Source organism: Oncorhynchus nerka, linkage group LG3, assembly GCF_034236695.1.
Source record: "Oncorhynchus nerka isolate Pitt River linkage group LG3, Oner_Uvic_2.0, whole genome shotgun sequence".
NCBI lineage: Eukaryota > Metazoa > Chordata > Actinopteri > Salmoniformes > Salmonidae > Oncorhynchus > Oncorhynchus nerka.
In genome coordinates this window covers 1,784,376-1,803,176 of record NC_088398.1, presented here as the reverse complement: position 1 = coordinate 1,803,176, position 18,801 = coordinate 1,784,376, and the positions used below count along the sequence as shown (strand labels likewise).

At 50.0% G+C, this 18,801-nt stretch overlaps 1 protein-coding gene across 1 annotated transcript in view; it reads left to right on the top strand.

Moving 5' to 3' along the window:
- Nucleotides 1-18,801, top strand: part of LOC115124676 (ephrin-A4-like) — a 123,309-nt gene that overhangs the window by 58,690 nt on the left and 45,818 nt on the right. The window contains exon 2 of the mRNA XM_065007009.1: nt 17,220-17,533. Within this exon, the coding sequence (XP_064863081.1) occupies nt 17,220-17,533 (314 nt within the window). The remainder of the gene's footprint in view (nt 1-17,219; nt 17,534-18,801) is intronic.

Here is an 18,801-nt window from a genome sequence, read left to right as displayed (position 1 = left end):
TCGTTCTGTCTCTCTCGTCTCTCTCTCGTTCTGTCTCTCTCTCTCTCGTTCTGTCTCTCTCTCTCCTTCTCTCGTTCTCTCTCTCTCTCTTTCTCTCCTCTCGTTCTGTTCTCTCTCTCTCGTTCTGTCTCTCTCTCTCTTCTCTCTCTCGTTCTGTCTCTCTCTCTCGTTCTCTCTCTCTCGTTCTGTCTCTCTCTCTCTCGTTCTCTCTCTCTCGTTCTGTCTCTCTCTCTCGTTCTCTCTCGTTCTGTCTCTCTCTCGTTCTCTCTCTCTCGTTCTCTCTCTCACTCTCTCTCGTTCTGTCTCTCTCTCTCTCGTTCTCTCTCTCGGTGCATGCTGGGTGTTTTTGGAGTTTGGGTGTTTGGTGTGGAGAGCTCTATCCTAACTAACTTTCTTGATTCTTTTCTTTACATGTTATTTTCTATGGTGGAGGGTTAATGCAATATTTGTTTTAGCGTATCCAAAGTTTTTTTTTTCAAAGTTAGGGTGGAAGAGGACAGAGTAACTTTCCTGGGGGTTGGAAGGTGTTGTGTGCACAATGGCTTCTCAGCCTAGCGCGGAGGAGACGCTGTCGATACAGCATGGATTCAGGTGTGTTCCTGAGAACGGAGTTAAGGTGGAGGAGGTTCTGCTCGCGGTCGGTGAACAGGTAGGAGCTGAGTTTATACATTCTGCTTCTAGAATGAACAAAGCGGTGGTTGTGTTCATGAAAAGGGCTAATTTGGTCGGTAGGCTAATTGCTAGCGGAATATTTGTAAGGGATGTGTTTGTGTCAATTTCACCTCTCTCTACCCCTTCAACAAGAGTTGTAGTGGCAAATTTGCCTCCGTTTATTACGGATGATCAAATTAGGAAAGAGCTGAGTCGTTTTGGTAAGTTTGCTAGCGGTTTCCGTGTACTGTCAGCAGGTTTTCAGGCAGATGCCGTTAAGCACGTTGTTTCGTTCAGGAGGCAAGTGTTTATGTTTCTCAACAATAATGAGCAACAGGTGCATTTCAAAGTGAGGCATGGGGAGGGGCTCTATGCAGGTTTTGCCAGCACAGATAGTCTACGGTGTTTTGAATGTGGGGATTTGGGGCACAAGAGCTTTGCGTGCCCACATAAAGGCCATAGACAAAATGAGGGTACTAGCGCAAGTGGGGGAAATCGAGGTCAAAATGCAGGGGGTAAGGAGATGCAGACAGCAGAGGCTGGGCCTAGTCAGTCTAGAGATGGTGGTGTAGATGAGGCTGGGCCTAGTCAGGCTAGAGATGGTAGGGTAGTGGAGGCTGGGTCTAGTCAGGCTAGAGATGGTGGAGAAGCAGAGGCTGGGTCTAGTCAGGCTAGAGATGGTGGGGTAGCTGAGGCTGGGCCTAGACATGCTATGGAGGGTGGTGCAGATGATGCTGGGCCTAGTCATGCTATGGAGGGTGGTGCAGATGATGCTGGGCCTAGTCATGCTATGGAGGGTGGTGTAGCTGAGGCTGGCCCTAGTCATGCTATGGAGGGTGGTGTAGCTGAGGCTGGCCCTAGTCATGCTATGGAGGGTGGTGTAGCTGAGGCTGGCCCTAGTCATGCTATGGAGGGTGGTGTAGCTGAGGCTGGCCCTAGTCATGCTATGGAGGGTGGTGCAGATGATACTGCGTCTAGTCAGGTTATTCTAGTGGATGAGGAGAGTATAGTGGGGAAGTGTAAGAGATTAGGGGGAGGAGGAGGGTGTCAAGAGGAAAAGGAAAAGGGTGTGGACAAAGGCACCATGGAAATGTTGCCTGTTGCTGTGGGTGAGGCTCTAACCAGAGAGAAAGGGCAGGTGGTCAGGGTGGGAGATAGAAAGAGGAGGAAAGTGAGTCTGAGGAAGAGGATGAGGAGTTATTTTTTTCAGACTCCTCTTCAATTGGCCCGGGCTGACAGCCAGTCAACCAGAGGGGTCTAAGTACACGTTGAGAGAACTGACAAGGTTCCTGAATGAGACTAAGGGGAAAAAGTTAATCTTGAGGCTTTTTTTCCTGATCCTAGAAAGTTTGTAAGATCAGTACAACATGCTATGAGAAATGAGGGCATGGTGTCCTCTCACCCAGGAAACGGTTTAGGTTGAGGAAGTGGGTCACAACAGTGCGTAAAGGTTTACCTTCAGACACTGTTTAAATGTTTAATTTCTTACTGACACTGGGGCTTTTTGAGCTTTGCTATTGGTCTATTTCTCTGCTGGCTTTTCTCCCACTTCTTATGGAGACTCTTCGGGTAGGCTCGCTCAATATAAATGGCGCCAGAGATGCGGGAAAGAGGAGTGTGTTGGGTGAATATGTAAAACAAAAAAAAGTACAGGTGTTGTTTCTGCAGGAGACGCATAGTGATGTGGTGAATGAAGTTTATTGGGGCCTCTGGTGGAAAGGGGCAAGTGTGTTGAGCCATGGGACAAATCTTAGTGCAGGGGTGGCAGTCCTTTTTGCACCGGGTCTGGCTGTAAAAATTTGCTCCTCAAAGGAGGTGTGTAGGGGTAGGTTGCTTGTTGTTAAAGCAGAAATTAACAACATGTGTTTTGTCTTTATAAATGTGTATGCGCCTAACACAGGGAGAGAAAGAGGGGTTCTATTTGGGAGTCTTAGACAGGAACTCTCACAAGTAGCGCCTGAGGAGACGCTGGTGATCGGAGGTGACTGGAACTGTACAATGGATTTTACAAAAGACAGAAATGGGGAAGAGCCTCATTCAGTGTCAGTGGGAGTGTTAAGGGACATCTTTAATCAGTTTGACCTAGTGGATGTTTGGAGAACTAAACATCCAAACACAAGACAGTATACGTGGGTGAAGGTTTTGGGGCTAGGGTGAGTGCAGCTCGACTTGATCGTTTTTACATGTCCAGGAATCAGAGCAATAGGCTGCTGGGTGCTACCATTCTCCCAGTGGGGTTTCGGATCACCACATAACCATGGCTCGGCTGTCTATTTCACCAGGGCCCCGGCAGGCATCTTATCGGAAGTTCAATGTAAAGCTCTTACAAGATGCCACTTTTTGCTCAGGTTTCCAGACTTTTTGGGAAAGATGGGGGCAGCGAAGAGAGGAGTATGAGTCTCTGAGTCAATGGTGGGATGTGGGGAAAGTGCAAATTCGGCTTTTCTGTCAACAGTACACATCTCTCTCATCCTCAGAGGCTAGGAGAGTATTGGGGAACTAGAGCGGTGTATTAGTGAGATGGAGGTAGAGATGGTGGGGCAAGGCAATGTAGGCCTCCAGGCTAACTTAGCCGAATTACGTAGGGACCTGGGCAGTTTTTTCCAGGTTAAAGCAAAGGAGCACTTGTAAGAGCTAGGTTCTCCATGCTCAAGGAGATGGATGCTCCCAGCTCCTTCTTCTTTGGTTTGGAAAGACAGAGCAGTGAAGCCAAGGGTATGCATTGTCTACGGCTGTCTGATGGGCGGGTGACCTCTGTGGTGGGGGAGATGCGGGAGCGGACTGTGGAGTTTTATACTGAATTGTATAGGGCAGAAATGTGTGATCCTATGTGTGCTCAGGTCTTGTTCGCAGGACTCCCTACGCTCTCTCGGGCACAGAGGATGAAATGGACATTCCTCTGTTGTCACATGAACTGGCAGAGGCAGTAACCCAGATGTCCCCGGTCGTGCACCCGGGGTCGATGGACTTCCAGTGGAATTTTACAAAAATTCTGGGGAACAATTGGACAGGATTTCTTTTGCGTGTTGCGTGAATGCGTCGGGGGTAGGAGAGTTGCCGATGAGCTGCCGTCGGGCGCTCTGACTCTCCTGCCCAAAAAAGGGGACTTGTGTGAACTTAAGAACTGGAGGCCTGTGGCATTACTCTGTGCGGACTACAAGATTTTTGCCAAGGTCCTCTCTAACAGACTGAAGTCCCATCTGGACTCTATAATACACAAGGACCAGACATATTGTGTACCGGGACGCTCAATCACGGACAACTTGTTCTTGATTAGGGACATGTTGGACTTGTCGAGAGGTTCTAATGTGAACTTTGGACTGGTCTCTTTAGATCAAGAGAAGGCTTTTGATAGAGTGGATCATGAGTATCTGTTTAATGTGATGTCTGTGTTTGGGTTTGGGAAGAGTTTTGTGACCTGTGTGAAGCTGTTGTATGCTGGGGCATCATGTATGGTTAAGGTGGGAGGGGGGCTCAGTAGGCCAGTCTGGGTGAGACGGGGCATTAGACAAGGATGCCCTCTATCTGGGCAGCTGTACACAGCCATTGAGCCTTTTTAGGACTGCTACGCAGGAGACTGCGGGAGTGTGCTGGACAGGCATGGATGTGGTGACAGGAATAGCAGTCTCAGCATATGCAGATGATGTTTCTGTGATGGTCAGGGATGGGCAAGATATGCAGGAACTAGAGACCAGTCTGAAGGTGTACGAGGGAGCTTCATCAGCTAAGGTAAACTGGGGAAAGAGCAAAGCTCTGTTATGTGGGGCATGGGGGATAGGGCTCCTCCTCTGCTTCCAGGGGTTTGCAGTGGGGTTGTGAAGGGCTTAAAGTGTTGGGGGTGTACCTGGGCTCGGAGAGGTGGGTCAGCAAGAACTGGGAGGGGCTGTCACAGGCAGTGGTGTCAAGACTGGCCAGGTGGAGGTGGCTCCTGTCCCAAGTGTCATATAGAGGAGGTGCTGATAATCAACAACCTGGTGGCATCTTCCTTGTGGCATAAACTGGCTGTCCTCAACCCCCGCGGTCTGCTTGCAGACCTGCAACGCAAGCTGGTGGACTTCTTTTTGGTCGGGACATCACTGGCTGAAGGCAGCAGTTTTGTACATGACCGTCCACGAAGGAGGACAGGGCCTGGTGGAACTGGAGAGCAGGATGGCTGCTTTCCGACTAAAGGCGGTGCAGAGACTGCTGTACCACACTGATGTTGGCTGGAGGAACCAGCATGCGCTGCTGAGGAGAGCTGGCGGATTAGGGTTGGACCGGCAGCTGTTCCTTATGAAGCTGGAGAGGCTGAGTACAGCAGGTCTCTCAGAGTTTTACTCTGCGGTGCTGAGGGCCTGGCAGCTGCTAAGGCCCACACGAGAAGGGGTGTGGAGCCTGGGCAATGGGTGTGGGAGGAGCCTATCTTCCACAACCCAGCCATCCTTTTGAGATCGGTTCAGTCGGCCACCCTGCAGTGGCAACTGATGGCAGGGGGTTTTACAAAGGCTGGGTGACCTGAGACTGCTGGGAGAGGAGGGGTGGAAACCCCGGAGGTCTTGGCGCAACAAACAGGAATAACGTCTCTTAGGCTGCTGGAGAGATTCCTGGAGGAGGTCCAGGAGGCACTGTCTGAGCCGGTAAGGGGGTGTTTGAGAGGCCAAAGGGAGAGGGGCCACCAATGTTCCCGCCACTGCAGGTGACGGCAGAGACTGGAGACTGGCAAGGGGTCTGGAGGACTTGTTAGATTTTAACACTCCGAGCCTGGGGAGTTTGAGGGTGGGAGGTAAAGCCCTCTACAACCTCTGCGTTAAGGTTAGGAGCATTAGAAGCCTAACAGGAGTGAAGGCACATCAGTGGCAGGGGGTATGTGGGGTGGAGAGTATGGTGGGTTTTAGATGAAGGGCGCTCTACAAACCCCCAGTACCAAAGAGGTCAGGGGACCTCCAGTGGAGGGTTCTTCATGGAGCCCTGGCCACTAACAGCTGGTTGGCACGGGTTGATCCGGGAATTGGGCAGGGGTGTCCTTTCTGTCAAATGAAAGAAACTGTAATTCATGTGTTTTCTGTGTGCACCAGGTTAATGCCATTAATGTCTCTGTTGGAATGTCTGTGTGACAGGTTGGGGGTGGTTTTGCTGTTGGGATGTTTATAATGGGATACAGGTATTCGAGTAAGGAGAAAGAAAAATGTGTTTTGTTGAATTTTCTGTTTGCTCAGGCAAAGTTAGCTATTTGGCTAACAAGGAGGAACAGGGTCAAGGTGGGGGATAACAGACCCTTTACTACTGTTGAATGGGATGGTCTCTGCGCGCCTTAGGGTTGAGTTTGAGTTCTATAAAATGATCAAATGTGTGGAGATGTTTGAGGAGATATGGTGTGTTGGGGGGGCTGTCTGTATTGCTGGGGAAGATGTTTTGGATATACGGTTGTAGGAGAGGTTTTTTGTGTATGGTGATTTGTACAGGATATATTTTTATTTTAGGAGTGGGGGGGTGAGTTTTAAATGAATTGAGAATGTTTCAATAAAGAAAGATCAAAAGTCAAAGTCTCTCTCTCGTTCTCTCTCTCTCGTTCGTTCTCTCTCGTTCTCGCTCTCTCGTTCTCTCTCGTTCTCTCTCTCTCGCTCTCTCTCTCTCTCTCTCTCTCGTTCCCTCTGTGAGTTATTTTTCCTGGTACTGCTCCCAGCTATGTCATTACAAAGTATCAGACACCAAAACAAGTAATACAGGTGGCTCTACATTATGTTGCTTTATCACCTTGTAATGGTTATGTGGAATATTGATTATTTATCCATCTTTCTTGTCTTCATCTCTCCTCCAGGCCCACAGTTATTTAGACTATCAACCATCCAGCTCTTCTCTCCATCCGTCTCTCTTTCTCTGACTGACAGCATTGTATTTGCTGTGTTTGATCGTTATTGTGGAATGTTGATGCTTAATCTCTTTTCCTCTTTATCCTTCTGTCTCCCTTTCCTTCTGTCTCCCTTTCCTTCTGTCTCCCTATCCTTCTGTCTCCCTTTCCTTCTGTCTCCCTTTCAATCTCTCTCCCTTTCCTTTTGTCTCCCTTTCCTTCTGTCTCCTTTCCTTCTGTCTCCTTTCCTTCTGTCTTCCTTTCCTTCTGTCTCCCTTTCCTTCTGTCTCCCTTTCCTTCTGTCTCCCTTTCCTTCTCTCTCCCTTTCCTTCTCTCTCCCTTTCCTTCTCTCTCCCTTTCCTTCTCTCTCCCTTTCCTTCTGTCTCCTTTCCTTCTGTCTCCCTTTCCTTCTCTCTCCTTTCCGTCTGTCTCCTTTCTCTCCCTTTCCTTCTCTCCCCATTTTCTTCTGTCTCCTTTCCTTCTCTCTCCCTTTCCGTCTGTCACCCTTTCTCTCCTTTCCTTCTGTCTCCCTTTCCTTCTCTCTCCCTTTCTCTCCCCCTTTCCTTCTCTCCCTTTCCTTCTCTCTCCCTTTCCTTCTCTCTCCCTTTCCTTCTCTCTCCCTTTCCTTCCTTCTCTCTCTTTCCTTTTCTCTCCCTTTCCTTCTCTCTCCCTTTCTCTCCCTTTCTCTCCCCCTTTCCTTCTCTCTCCTTTCTCTCCCCCTTTCCTTCTCTCCCCCTTTCCTTCTCTCCCCCTTTCCTTCTCTCCCTTTCTCTCCCTTTCCTTCTGTCTCCCTTTCTCTCCCTTTCCTTCTGTCTCCCTTTCTCTCCCTTTCCGTCTGTCTCCCTTTCTCTCCCTTTCCGTCTGTCTCCCTTTCTCTCCCTTTCCGTCTGTCTCCCTTTCTCTCCCTTTCCGTCTGTCTCCCTTTCCGTCTGTCTCCCTTTCCGTCTGTCTCCCTTTCCTTCTGTCTCCCTTTCCTTCTGTCTCCCTTTCCTTCTGTCTCCCTTTCCTTCTGTTCCCCTTTCCTTCTCTCTCCCTTTCCTTCTCTCTCCCTTTCCTTCTCTCCCCATTTCCGTCTGTCTCCCTTTCCGTCTGTCTCCCTTTCCGTCTGTCTCCCTTTCCGTCTGTCTCCCTTTCCGTCTGTCTCCCTTTCCGTCTGTCTCCCTTTCCTTCTGTCTCCCTTTCTCTCCCTTTCTCTCCCTTTCCTTCTGTCTCCCTTTCCTTCTGTCTCCCTTTCCTTCTGTCTCCCTTTCCGTCTGTCTCCCTTTCCGTCTGTCTCCCTTTCCGTCTGTCACCCTTTCCGTCTGTCACCCTTTCTCTCCCTTTCCTTCTCTCTCTCTTTGCTTCTCTCTCTCTTTGCTTCTCTCTCTCTTTGCTTCTCTCTCTCTTTGCTTCTCTCTCTCTTTGCTTCTCTCTCTTTGCTTCTCTCTCTCTTTCCTTCTCTCTCCCTTTCTCTCCATTTCCTTCTCTCTCCCTTTCTCTCCATTTCCTTCTCTCTCCCTTTCTCTCTCCCTTTCTCTCCCTTTCCTTCTCTCCCCTTCTCTCCCTTTCCCTCTCTCCCCTTCTTTCCCTTTCCTTCTCTCCCTTTCCTTCTCTCCCTTTCTCTCCCTTTCCTTCTCTCCCTTTCCTTCTCTCCCTTTCCTTCTCTCCCTTTCCTTCTCTCCCTTTCCTTCTCTCCCCCTTTCCTTCTCTCTCCCTTTTTCTCCCTTTTCTTCTCTCTCCCCTTCTCTCTCCCTTTCCTTCTCTCTCCCTTTCTCTCCCTTTCCCTTTCTCTCCCTTTCCTTCTGTCTCCATTTCCTTGTCTCTCCCTTTCTCTCCCTTTCCTTCTGTCTCTCCCTTTCCTTCTGTCTCCCTTTCCTTCTGTCTCCCTTTTGCTCCCTTTCCTTGTCTCTCCCTTTCTCTCCCTTTCCTTGTCTCTCCCTTTCTCTCCCTTTCCTTGTCTCTCCCTTTCTCTCCCTTTCCTTCTCTCTCCCTTTCTCTCCCTTTCCTTCTGTTTCTCCCTTTCCTTCTCTCTTTCCTTCTCTCCCCCTTTCCTTCTCTCTCCCTTTCTCGCCCTTTCCTTCTCTCTCCCTTTCTCTCCCTTTCCTTCTGTCTCCCTTTCCTTCTGTCTCCCTTTCCTTCTGTCTCCCTTTCCTTCTGTCTCCCTATCCTTCTGTCTCCCTTTCCTTCTGTCTCCCTTTCAATCTCTCTCCCTTTCCTTTTGTCTCCCTTTCCTTCTGTCTCCCTTTCCTTCTGTCTCCCTTTCCTTCTGTCTCCCTTTCCTTCTGTCTCCCTTTCCTTCTCTCTCCCTTTCCTTCTCTCTCCCTTTCCTTCTCTCTCCCTTTCCTTCTCTCTCCCTTTCCTTCTGTCTCCCTTTCCTTCTGTCTCCCTTTCCTTCTCTCTCCCTTTCCGTCTGTCTCCCTTTCTCTCCCTTTCCTTCTCTCCCCATTTTCTTCTGTCTCCCTTTCCTTCTCTCTCCCTTTCCGTCTGTCACCCTTTCTCTCCCTTTCCTTCTGTCTCCCTTTCCTTCTCTCTCCCTTTCTCTCCCCCTTTCCTTCTCTCCCTTTCCTTCTCTCTCCCTTTCCTTCTCTCCCTTTCCTTCTCTCTCCCTTTCCTTCTCTCTCCCTTTCCTTCTCTCTCCTTTCCTTCCTTCTCTCTCTTTCCTTTTCTCTCCTTTCCTTCTCTCTCCTTTCTCTCCTTTCTCTCCCCCTTTCCTTCTCTCTCCCTTTCTCTCCCCCTTTCCTTCTCTCCCCCTTTCCTTCTCTCCCCCTTTCCTTCTCTCCCTTTCTCTCCCTTTCCTTCTGTCTCCCTTTCTCTCCCTTTCCTTCTGTCTCCCTTTCTCTCCCTTTCCGTCTGTCTCCCTTTCTCTCCCTTTCCGTCTGTCTCCCTTTCTCTCCCTTTCCGTCTGTCTCCCTTTCCGTCTGTCTCCCTTTCCGTCTGTCTCCCTTTCCTTCTGTCTCCCTTTCCTTCTGTTCCCCTTTCCTTCTCTCTCCCTTTCCTTCTCTCTCCCTTTCCTTCTCTCCCCCTTTCCGTCTGTCTCCCTTTCCGTCTGTCTCCCTTTCCGTCTGTCTCCCTTTCCGTCTGTCTCCCTTTCCTTCTGTCTCCCTTTCCGTCTGTCTCCCTTTCCTTCTGTCTCCCTTTCCGTCTGTCTCCCTTTCCTTCTGTCTCCCTTTCTCTCCCTTTCCTTCTGTCTCCCTTTCCTTCTGTCTCCCTTTCCTTCTCTCTCCCTTTCCTTCCCTCCCCATTTTCTTCTGTCTCCCTTTCCGTCTGTCTCCCTTTCCGTCTGTCTCCCTTTCCGTCTGTCTCCCTTTCCGTCTGTCTCCCTTTCCGTCTGTCTCCCTTTCCGTCTGTCACCCTTTCCGTCTGTCACCCTTTCTCTCCCTTTCCTTCTCTCTCTCTTTGCTTCTCTCTCTCTTTGCTTCTCTCTCTCTTTGCTTCTCTCTCTTTGCTTCTCTCTCTCTTTCCTTCTCTCTCCCTTTCTCTCCATTTCCTTCTCTCTCCATTTCCTTCTCTCTCCCTTTCTCTCCATTTCCTTCTCTCTCCCTTTCTCTCTCCCTTTCTCTCCCTTTCCTTCTCTCCCCTTCTCTCCCTTTCCTTCTCTCCCCTTCTCTCCCTTTCCCTCTCTCCCCTTCTTTCCCTTTCCTTCTCTCCCTTTCCTTCTCTCCCTTTCTCTCCCTTTCCTTCTCTCCCTTTCCTTCTCTCCCTTTCCTTCTCTCCCCCTTTCCTTCTCTCTCCCTTTTTCTCCCTTTTCTTCTCTCTCCCCTTCTCTCTCCCTTTCCTTCTCTCTCCCTTTCTCTCCCTTTCCCTTTCTCTCCCTTTCCTTCTGTCTCCATTTCCTTGTCTCTCCCTTTCTCTCCCTTTCCTTCTGTCTCTCCTTTCCTTCTGTCTCCCTTTCCTTCTGTCTCCCTTTTGCTCCCTTTCCTTGTCTCTCCCTTTTGCTCCTTTCCTTGTCTCTCCTTTCTCTCCTTTCCTTGTCTCTCCTTTCTCTCCTTTCCTTGTCTCTCCCTTTCTCTCCCTTTCCTTCTCTCTCCTTTCTCTCCCTTTCCTTCTGTTTCTCCCTTTCCTTCTCTCTCTTTCCTTCTCTCCCCCTTTCCTTCTCTCTCCCTTTCTCTCCCTTTCCTTCTCTCTCCCTTTCTTTCCCTTTCCTTCTGTCTCCCTTTCCTTCTGTCTCCCTTTCCTTCTGTCTCCCTTTCCTTCTGTCTCCCTTTCTCTCCCCCTTTCCTTCTCTCCCCCTTTCCTTCTCTCCCTTTCTCTCCCTTTCCTTCTGTCTCCCTTTCTCTCCCTTTCCTTCTGTCTCCCTTTCTCTCCCTTTCCTTCTGTCTCCCTTTCTCTCCCTTTCCTTCTGTCTCCCTTTCCGTCTGTCTCCCTTTCCGTCTGTCTCCCTTTCCGTCTCTCTCCCTTTCCTTCTGTCTCCCTTTCCGTCTCTCTCCCTTTCCGTCTCTCTCCCTTTCCTTCTGTCTCCCTTTCCTTCTGTCTCCCTTTCCTTCTCTCTCCCTTTCCTTCTCTCTCCCTTTCCTTGTCTCCCTTTCCATCTGTCTCCCTTTCCGTCTGTCACCCTTCTCTCTCCCTTTCCTTCTGTCTCCCTTTCCTTCTCTCTCCCTTTCCTTCTCTCTCCCTTTCCTTCTCTCCCCATTTTCTTCTGTCTCCCTTTCCGTCTGTCTCCCTTTCCGTCTGTCTCCCTTTCCGTCTGTCTCCCTTTCCGTCTCTCTCCCTTTCCGTCTCTCTCCCTTTCCTTCTGTCTCCCTTTCCTTCTGTCTCCCTTTCCTTCTCTCTCCCTTTCCTTCTCTCTCCCTTTCCTTCTCTCTCCCTTTCCTTCTCTCCCCATTTTCTTCTGTCTCCCTTTCCGTCTGTCTCCCTTTCCTTCTGTCTCCCTTTCTCTCCCTTTCTTTCTGTCTCCCTTTCCTTCTGTCTCCCTTTCCTTCTCTCTCCCTTTCCTTCTCTCTCCCTTTCCTTCTCTCTCCCTTTCCTTCTCTCCCTTTCTCTCCCTTTCCTTCTCTCCCTTTCTCTCCCTTTCCTTCTCTCCCCATTTTCTTCTGTCTCCCTTTCCATCTGTCTCCCTTTCCATCTGTCTCCCTTTCTGTCTGTCTCCCTTTCCGTCTGTCACCCTTCTCTCTCCCTTTCCTTCTGTCTCCCTTTCCTTCTGTCTCCCTTTCCTTCTCTCTCCCTTTCCTTCTCTCCCCATTTTCTTCTGTCTCCCTTTCCGTCTGTCTCCCTTTCCGTCTGTCTCCCTTTCCGTCTGTCTCCCTTTCCGTCTGTCTCCCTTTCCGTCTGTCTCCCTTTCCGTCTGTCTCTCTTTGCTTCTCTCTCTCTTTGCTTCTCTCTCTCTTTGCTTCTCTCTCTCTTTGCTTCTCTCTCTCTTTGCTTCTCTCTCTCTTTGCTTCTCTCTCCCTTTCCTTCTCTCCCCTTCTCTCCCTTTCCCTCTCTCCCTTTCCCTCTCTCCCCTTCTTTCCCTTTCCTTCTCTCCCTTTCCTTCTCTCCCTTTCTCTCCCTTTCCTTCTCTTCCTTTCCTTCTCTCCCTTTCCTTCTCTCCCTTTCTCTCCCTTTCCTTCTCTCCCTTTCCTTCTCTCTCCCTTTCTCTCCCTTTCCTTCTCTCCCCTTCTCTCTCCCTTTCCTTCTCTCTCCCTTTCTCTCCCTTTCCCTTTCTCTCCATTTCCTTCTGTCTCCATTTCCTTGTCTCTCCCTTTCTCTCCCTTTCCTTCTGTCTCTCCCTTTCCTTCTGTCTCCCTTTCGCTCCCTTTCCTTGTCTCTCCCTTTCCTTCTCTCTCCCTTTCTCTCCCTTTCCTTCTCTCTCCCTTTCTCTCCCTTTCCTTCTGTCTCCCTTTCCTTCTGTCTCCCTTTCCTTCTCTCTCCCTTTCTCTCCCCCTTTCTTTCTCTCCCTTTCCGTCTGTCTCCCTTTCTCTCCCTTTCCTTCTGTCTCCCTTTCCGTCGGTCTCCCTTTCCGTCGGTCTCCCTTTCCGTCGGTCTCCCTTTCCTTCTCTCTCCCTTTCCTTGTCTCCCTTTCCATCTGTCTCCCTTTCCGTCTGTCACCCTTCTCTCTCCCTTTCCTTGTCTCCCTTTCCATCTGTCTCCCTTTCCGTCTGTCACCCTTCTCTCTCCCTTTCCTTCTGTCTCCCTTTCCTTCTCTCTCCCTTTCCTTCTCTCTCCCTTTCCTTCTCTCCCCATTTTCTTCTGTCTCCCTTTCCGTCTGTCTCCCTTTCCGTCTGTCTCCTTTCCGTCTCTCTCCTTTCCGTCTCTCTCCCTTTCCTTCTGTCTCCTTTCCTTCTGTCTCCTTTCCTTCTCTCTCCTTTCCTTCTCTCTCCTTTCCTTCTCTCTCCCTTTCCTTCTCTCTCCCTTTCCTTCTCTCCCCATTTTCTTCTGTCTCCCTTTCCGTCTGTCTCCCTTTCCTTCTGTCTCCCTTTCTCTCCCTTTCTTTCTGTCTCCCTTTCCTTCTGTCTCCCTTTCCTTCTCTCTCCTTTCCTTCTCTCTCCCTTTCCTTCTCTCTCCCTTTCCTTCTCTCCCTTTCTCTCCCTTTCCTTCTCTCCTTTCTCTCCCTTTCCTTCTCTCCCCATTTTCTTCTGTCTCCCTTTCCATCTGTCTCCCTTTCCATCTGTCTCCCTTTCCATCTGTCTCCCTTTCTGTCTGTCTCCCTTTCCGTCTGTCACCCTTCTCTCTCCCTTTCCTTCTGTCTCCCTTTCCTTCTGTCTCCCTTTCCTTCTCTCTCCCTTTCCTTCTCTCCCCATTTTCTTCTGTCTCCCTTTCCGTCTGTCTCCTTTCCGTCTGTCTCCCTTTCCGTCTGTCTCCCTTTCCGTCTGTCTCCTTTCCGTCTGTCTCCCTTTCCGTCTGTCTCTCTTTGCTTCTCTCTCTCTTTGCTTCTCTCTCTCTTTGCTTCTCTCTCTCTTTGCTTCTCTCTCTCTTTGCTTCTCTCTCTCTTTGCTTCTCTCTCCCTTTCCTTCTCTCCCCTTCTCTCCCTTTCCCTCTCTCCCTTTCCCTCTCTCCCCTTCTTTCCCTTTCCTTCTCTCCCTTTCCTTCTCTCCCTTTCTCTCCCTTTCCTTCTCTTCCTTTCCTTCTCTCCCTTTCCTTCTCTCCCTTTCTCTCCCTTTCCTTCTCTCCCTTTCCTTCTCTCTCCCTTTCTCTCCCTTTCCTTCTCTCCCCTTCTCTCTCCCTTTCCTTCTCTCTCCCTTTCTCTCCATTTCCTTCTGTCTCCATTTCCTTGTCTCTCCCTTTCTCTCCCTTTCCTTCTGTCTCTCCCTTTCCTTCTGTCTCCCTTTCGCTCCCTTTCCTTGTCTCTCCCTTTCCTTCTCTCTCCCTTTCTCTCCCTTTCCTTCTCTCTCCCTTTCTCTCCCTTTCCTTCTGTCTCCCTTTCCTTCTGTCTCCCTTTCCTTCTCTCTCCCTTTCTCTCCCCCTTTCTTTCTCTCCTTTCCGTCTGTCTCCTTTCTCTCCCTTTCCTTCTGTCTCCTTTCCGTCGGTCTCCTTTCCGTCGGTCTCCTTTCCGTCGGTCTCCTTTCCGTCGGTCTCCTTTCCGTCTGTCTCCCTTTCCGTCGGTCTCCCTTTCCGTCTGTCTCCCTTTCCGTCTGTCTCCCTTTCCGTCTGTCTCCCTTTCCGTCTGTCTCCCTTTCCGTCTGTCTCCCTTTCCGTCTGTCTCCCTTTCCGTCTGTCTCCCTTTCCGTCTGTCTCCCTTTCCGTCTGTCTCCCTTTCCGTCTGTCTCCCCTTTCCGTCTGTCTCCCTTTCCGTCTGTCTCCTTTCCGTCTGTCTCCCTTTCCGTCTGTCTCCCTTTCCGTCTGTCTCCTTTCCGTCTGTCTCCCTTTCCTTCTGTCTCCTTTCCTTCTGTCTCCCTTTCCTTCTGTCTCCCTTTCCTTCTGTCTCCCTTTCCTTCTGTCTCCCTTTCCTTCTGTCTCCCTTTCCTTCTCTCTCCCTTTCCTTCTCTCTCCCTTTCCTTCTGTCTCCCTTTCCTTTTCTCTCCCTTTCCTTTTCTCTCCCTTTCCCTTTCTCTCCCTTTCCTTCTCTCTCCCCTTCTCTCCCTTTCATTCTCTCCCTTTCCTTCTCTCTCCCTTTCTCTCCATTTCCTTCTCTCTCCCTTTCTCTCCCTTTCCTTCTCTCCCTTTCTTTCTCTCCCTTTCCTTCTCTCCCTTTCCTTCTCTCTCCCTTTCCTTCTCTCTCCCTTTCCTTCTCTCTCCCTTTCCTTCTCTCTCCCTTTCCTTCTCTCCCCCTTTCCTTCTCTCTCCCTTTCTCTCTCCCTTTCTCTCCCTCTTTCCTTCTCTCCCCATTTCTTTCTCTCCCTTTCCTTCTGTCTCCCTTTCTCTCCCTTTCCGTCTGTCTCCCTTTCCGTCTGTCTCCCTTTCCGTCTGTCTCCCTTTCCGTCTGTCTCCCTTTCCGTCTGTCTCCCTTTCCTTCTCTCTCCCTTTCCTTCTCTCTCCCTTTCCTTCTCTCTCCCTTTCCTTCTCTCTCCCTTTCCTTCTGTCTTCCTTTCCTTCTCTCTCCCTTTCCTTCTGTCTCCCTTTCCTTCTCTCCCCATTTCCGTCTGTCTCCCTTTCCGTCTGTCTCCCTTTCCGTCTGTCTCCCTTTCCGTCTGTCTCCCTTTCCTTCTGTCTCCCTTTCTCTCCCTTTCCTTCTGTCTCCCTTTCTCTCCCTTTCCTTCTCTCCCCATTTTCTTCTGTCTCCCTTTCCGTCTGTCTCCCTTTCCGTCTGTCTCCCTTTCCGTCTGTCTCCTTTCCTTCTGTCTCCCTTTCTCTCCCTTTCCTTCTGTCTCCCTTTCTCTCCCTTTCCTTCTCTCCCCATTTTCTTCTGTCTCCCTTTCCGTCTGTCTCCCTTTCCGTCTGTCTCCCTTTCTGTCTGTCTCCCTTTCTGTCTGTCTCCCTTTCCGCCTGTCTCCCTTTCCATCTGTCACCCTTTCTGTCTGTCTCCCTTTCCTTCTCTCTCCCTTTCCTTCTCTCTCTCTTTGCTTCTCTCTCTCTTTGCTTCTCTCTCTCTCTTTCCTTCTCTCTCTTTCCTTCTCTCTCCCTTTCTCTCCATTTCCTTCTCTCTCCCTTTCTCTCCATTTCCTTCTCTCTCCCTTTCTCTCCATTTCCTTCTCTCTCCCTTTCACTCCCTTTCCCTTTCTCTCCCTTTCCTTCTCTCTCCTTCTCTCCCTTTCCCTCTCTCCCCTTCTCTCCCTTTCCCTCTCTCCCCTTCTCTCCCTTTCCTTCTCTCTCCCTTTCTCTCCCTTTCCTTCTCTCTCTCTTTCTCTCCCCTTCTCTCTCCCTTTCCTTCTGTCTCCATTTCCTTGTCTCTCCCTTTCTCTCCCTTTCCTTCTGTCGCTCCCTTTCCTTCTGTCTCCCTTTCGCTCCCTTTCCTTGTCTCTCCCTTTCTCTCCCTTTCCTTCTCTCTCCCTTTCCTTCTCTCTCCCTTTCTCTCCCTTTCCTTCTCTCTCCCTTTCTCTCCCTTTCCTTCTGTTTCTCCCTTTCCTTCTCTCTCTTTCCTTCTCTCCCCCTTTCCTTCTCTCTCCCTTTCTCTCCCTTTCCTTGTCTCTCCCTTTCTCTCCCTTTCCTTGTCTCTCCCTTTCATTCTCTCTCTCTTTCCTTCTCTCTCCCCTTCTCTCCCTTTCCCTCTCTCCCCTTACCCTTTCCTTCTCTCCCTTTCCTTCTCTCCCTTTCTCTCCCTTTCCTTCTCTCTCCCTTTCTCTCTCTTTCCTTCTCTCTCCCTTTCTCTCCCTTTCCTTCTCTCTCCCTTTCCTTCTCTCTCCCTTTCTCTCCCTTTCCTTCTGTCTCCATTTCCTTGTCTCTCCCTTTCTCTCCCTTTCCTTCTGTCTCCCTTTCGCTCCCTTTCCTTGTCTCTCCCTTTCTCTCCCTTTCCTTCTCTCTCCCTTTCTCTCCCTTTCCTTCTGTTTCTCCCTTTCCTTCTCTCTCCCTTTCTCTCCCTTTCCTTCTGTTTCTCCCTTTCATTCTCTCTCTTTCCTTCTCTCCCCCTTTCCTTCTCTCTCCCTTTCTCTCCCTTTCCTTCTCTCTCCATTTCTCTCCCTTTCCTTCTCTCTCCCTTTCTCTCCCTTTCCTTGTCTCTCCCTTTCCTTCTCTCTCCCTTTCTCTCCCTTTCCTTGTCTCTCCCTTTCATTCTCTCTCTCTTTCCTGCTCTCTCCCTTTTTCTCCCTTTCCTTCTCTCTCCCTTTCTCTCCCTTTCCTTCTGTCTCTCCCTTTCTCTCCCTTTCCTTCTGTCTCTCCCTTTCTCTCCCTTTCCTTCTGTCTCTCCCTTTCTCTCCCTTTCCTTGTCTCTCCCTTTCCTTCTCTCTCCCTTTCTCTCCCTTTCCATTTCTCTCCCTTTCCTTGTCTCTCCTTCTTTCTCTCCCTTTCCTTCTGTCTCTCCCTTTCCTTCTCTCTCCCTTTCTCTCCCTTTCCTTGTCTCTCATTCTCTCTCCCTTTCCTTGTCTCTCATTCTCTCTCCCTTTCCTTGTCTCTCATTCTCTCTCCCTTTCCTTGTCTCTCATTCTCTCTCCCTTTCCTTGTCTCTCATTCTCTCTCCCTTTCCATGTCTCTCATTCTCTCTCCCTTTCCTTGTCTCCCTTTCCTTGTCTCCCTTTCCTTGTCTCCCTTTCCTTGTCTCCCTTTCCTTGTCTCCCTTTCCTTGCCTCCCTTTCCTTGTCTCCCTTTCTCTCCCTTTCTCTCCCTTTCCTTGTCTCTCCCTTTTCTTGTCTCTCCCTTTCTCTCCCTTTCCTTGTCTCTCTCTCTCTCACTCTCTCTCCCTTTCCTTCTGTCTCTCTCCCTTTCCTTCTGTCTCTCTCCCTTTCCTTCTGTCTCTCTCCCTTTCCTTCTGTCTCAGGTTGACGGGAGGGGATCTGTCCATCCAGGTGAATCTGAATGACTACCTGGATATCTACTGCCCCCACTACCCTCACCTGTCTCCCCCCAGTGAGGAGGCCTACCCCCAGGCCCCACCAGACAGCCTGACCCTGTACCTGGTGGCTGAGGGGGGGTTCAAGGGCTGTGTGGAGACCCAGGGGGCCATCAAGAGGTGGGAGTGTAACAGCCCCCGTGCCCCCTTCGGCCCTGTCCGCTTCTCAGAGAAGATCCAGCGCTTCACCCCCTTCTCTCTGGGCTTCGAGTTCCTCCCCGGACACCACTACTACTACAGCTGTGAGTGGGTGGGTGGGTGAGTGGGTGGGTGGGTGAGTGGGTGTGTGTGTGTGTAAGTAAATCTGTGTGATAACTTGGGTTTCCTCTTTTCCCACTACTTCCTATTTCTGTCTTCCTCTCTCATTTTTCTCCAACCGCTGGAGGAGGGAGAGTGGGAGCAAGGGAGGCAGAGAAAGTAGAGGGGGAGGGAGGAATGTCTACTGTTTCCTGATGATCTGGTGCTTCTGTCTCCAACCAAGGAGGGCCATCAGCAGCACCTAGATATTCTGCACAGATTCTGTCAGACCTGGGCCCTGACAGTAAATCTCAGTAAGACCAAAATAATGGTGTTCCAAAAAAGGTCCAGTCACCAGGACCACAAATACAAATTCCATCTAGACACTGTTGCCCTAGAGCACACAAAAAACTATACATACCTTTGCCTAAACATCAGCGCCACAGGTAACTTCCACAAAGCTGTGAACGATCTAAGAGACAAGGCAAGAAGGGCATTCTATGTCATCAAAAGGAACACTAAATTCAACATACTAATTAGGATCTGGCTAAAAATACTTAAATCAGTCATACAACCATAAAGGGCAATGGGCTCTGAGGTCTGAGGTCCGCTCATCAACCAAGACTTCACAAAATGGGAAAAACACCAAATTGAGACTCTGCATGCAGAATTCTGCAAAACTATCCTCCGTAAAACACCGATACCCGCTAATGATCAAAATCCAGAAAAGAGACGTTACATTCTATAACCACCTAAAAGGAAGCGATTCCCAAACCTTCCATAACAAAGCCATCACCTACAGAGAGATGAACCTGGAGAAGAGTCCCCTAAGCAAGCTGGTCCTGGGGCTCTGTTCACAAACACACCCCACAGAGCCCCAGGACAGCAGCACAATTAGACCCAACCAAATCATGAGAAAACAAAAAGATAATTACTTGACACATTGGAAAGGGGAAGGTTTGGTGCCCTAAAATCCGTTTCTTACTGTCTTTACAACTCCTGGTCTCTGTCCAACCAAAAGAGGGGCAAGAAAAACACATGCTTTTAAAGCAGCCGTAGGAGGAGAAGCGTGGAATGAAAGAGGGGAGAGTCTGATAGTACAGGAAGGGAGGGGGGAGAGAGGGGGATGAGTGGAATGAAAGAGGGGAGAGTCTGATAGTACAGGAAGGGAGGGGGAGAGAGGGGGATGAGTGGAATGAAAGAGGGGAGAGTCTGATAGTACAGGAAGGGAGGGGGAGAGGGGGGATGAGTGGAATGAAAGAGGGGAGAGTCT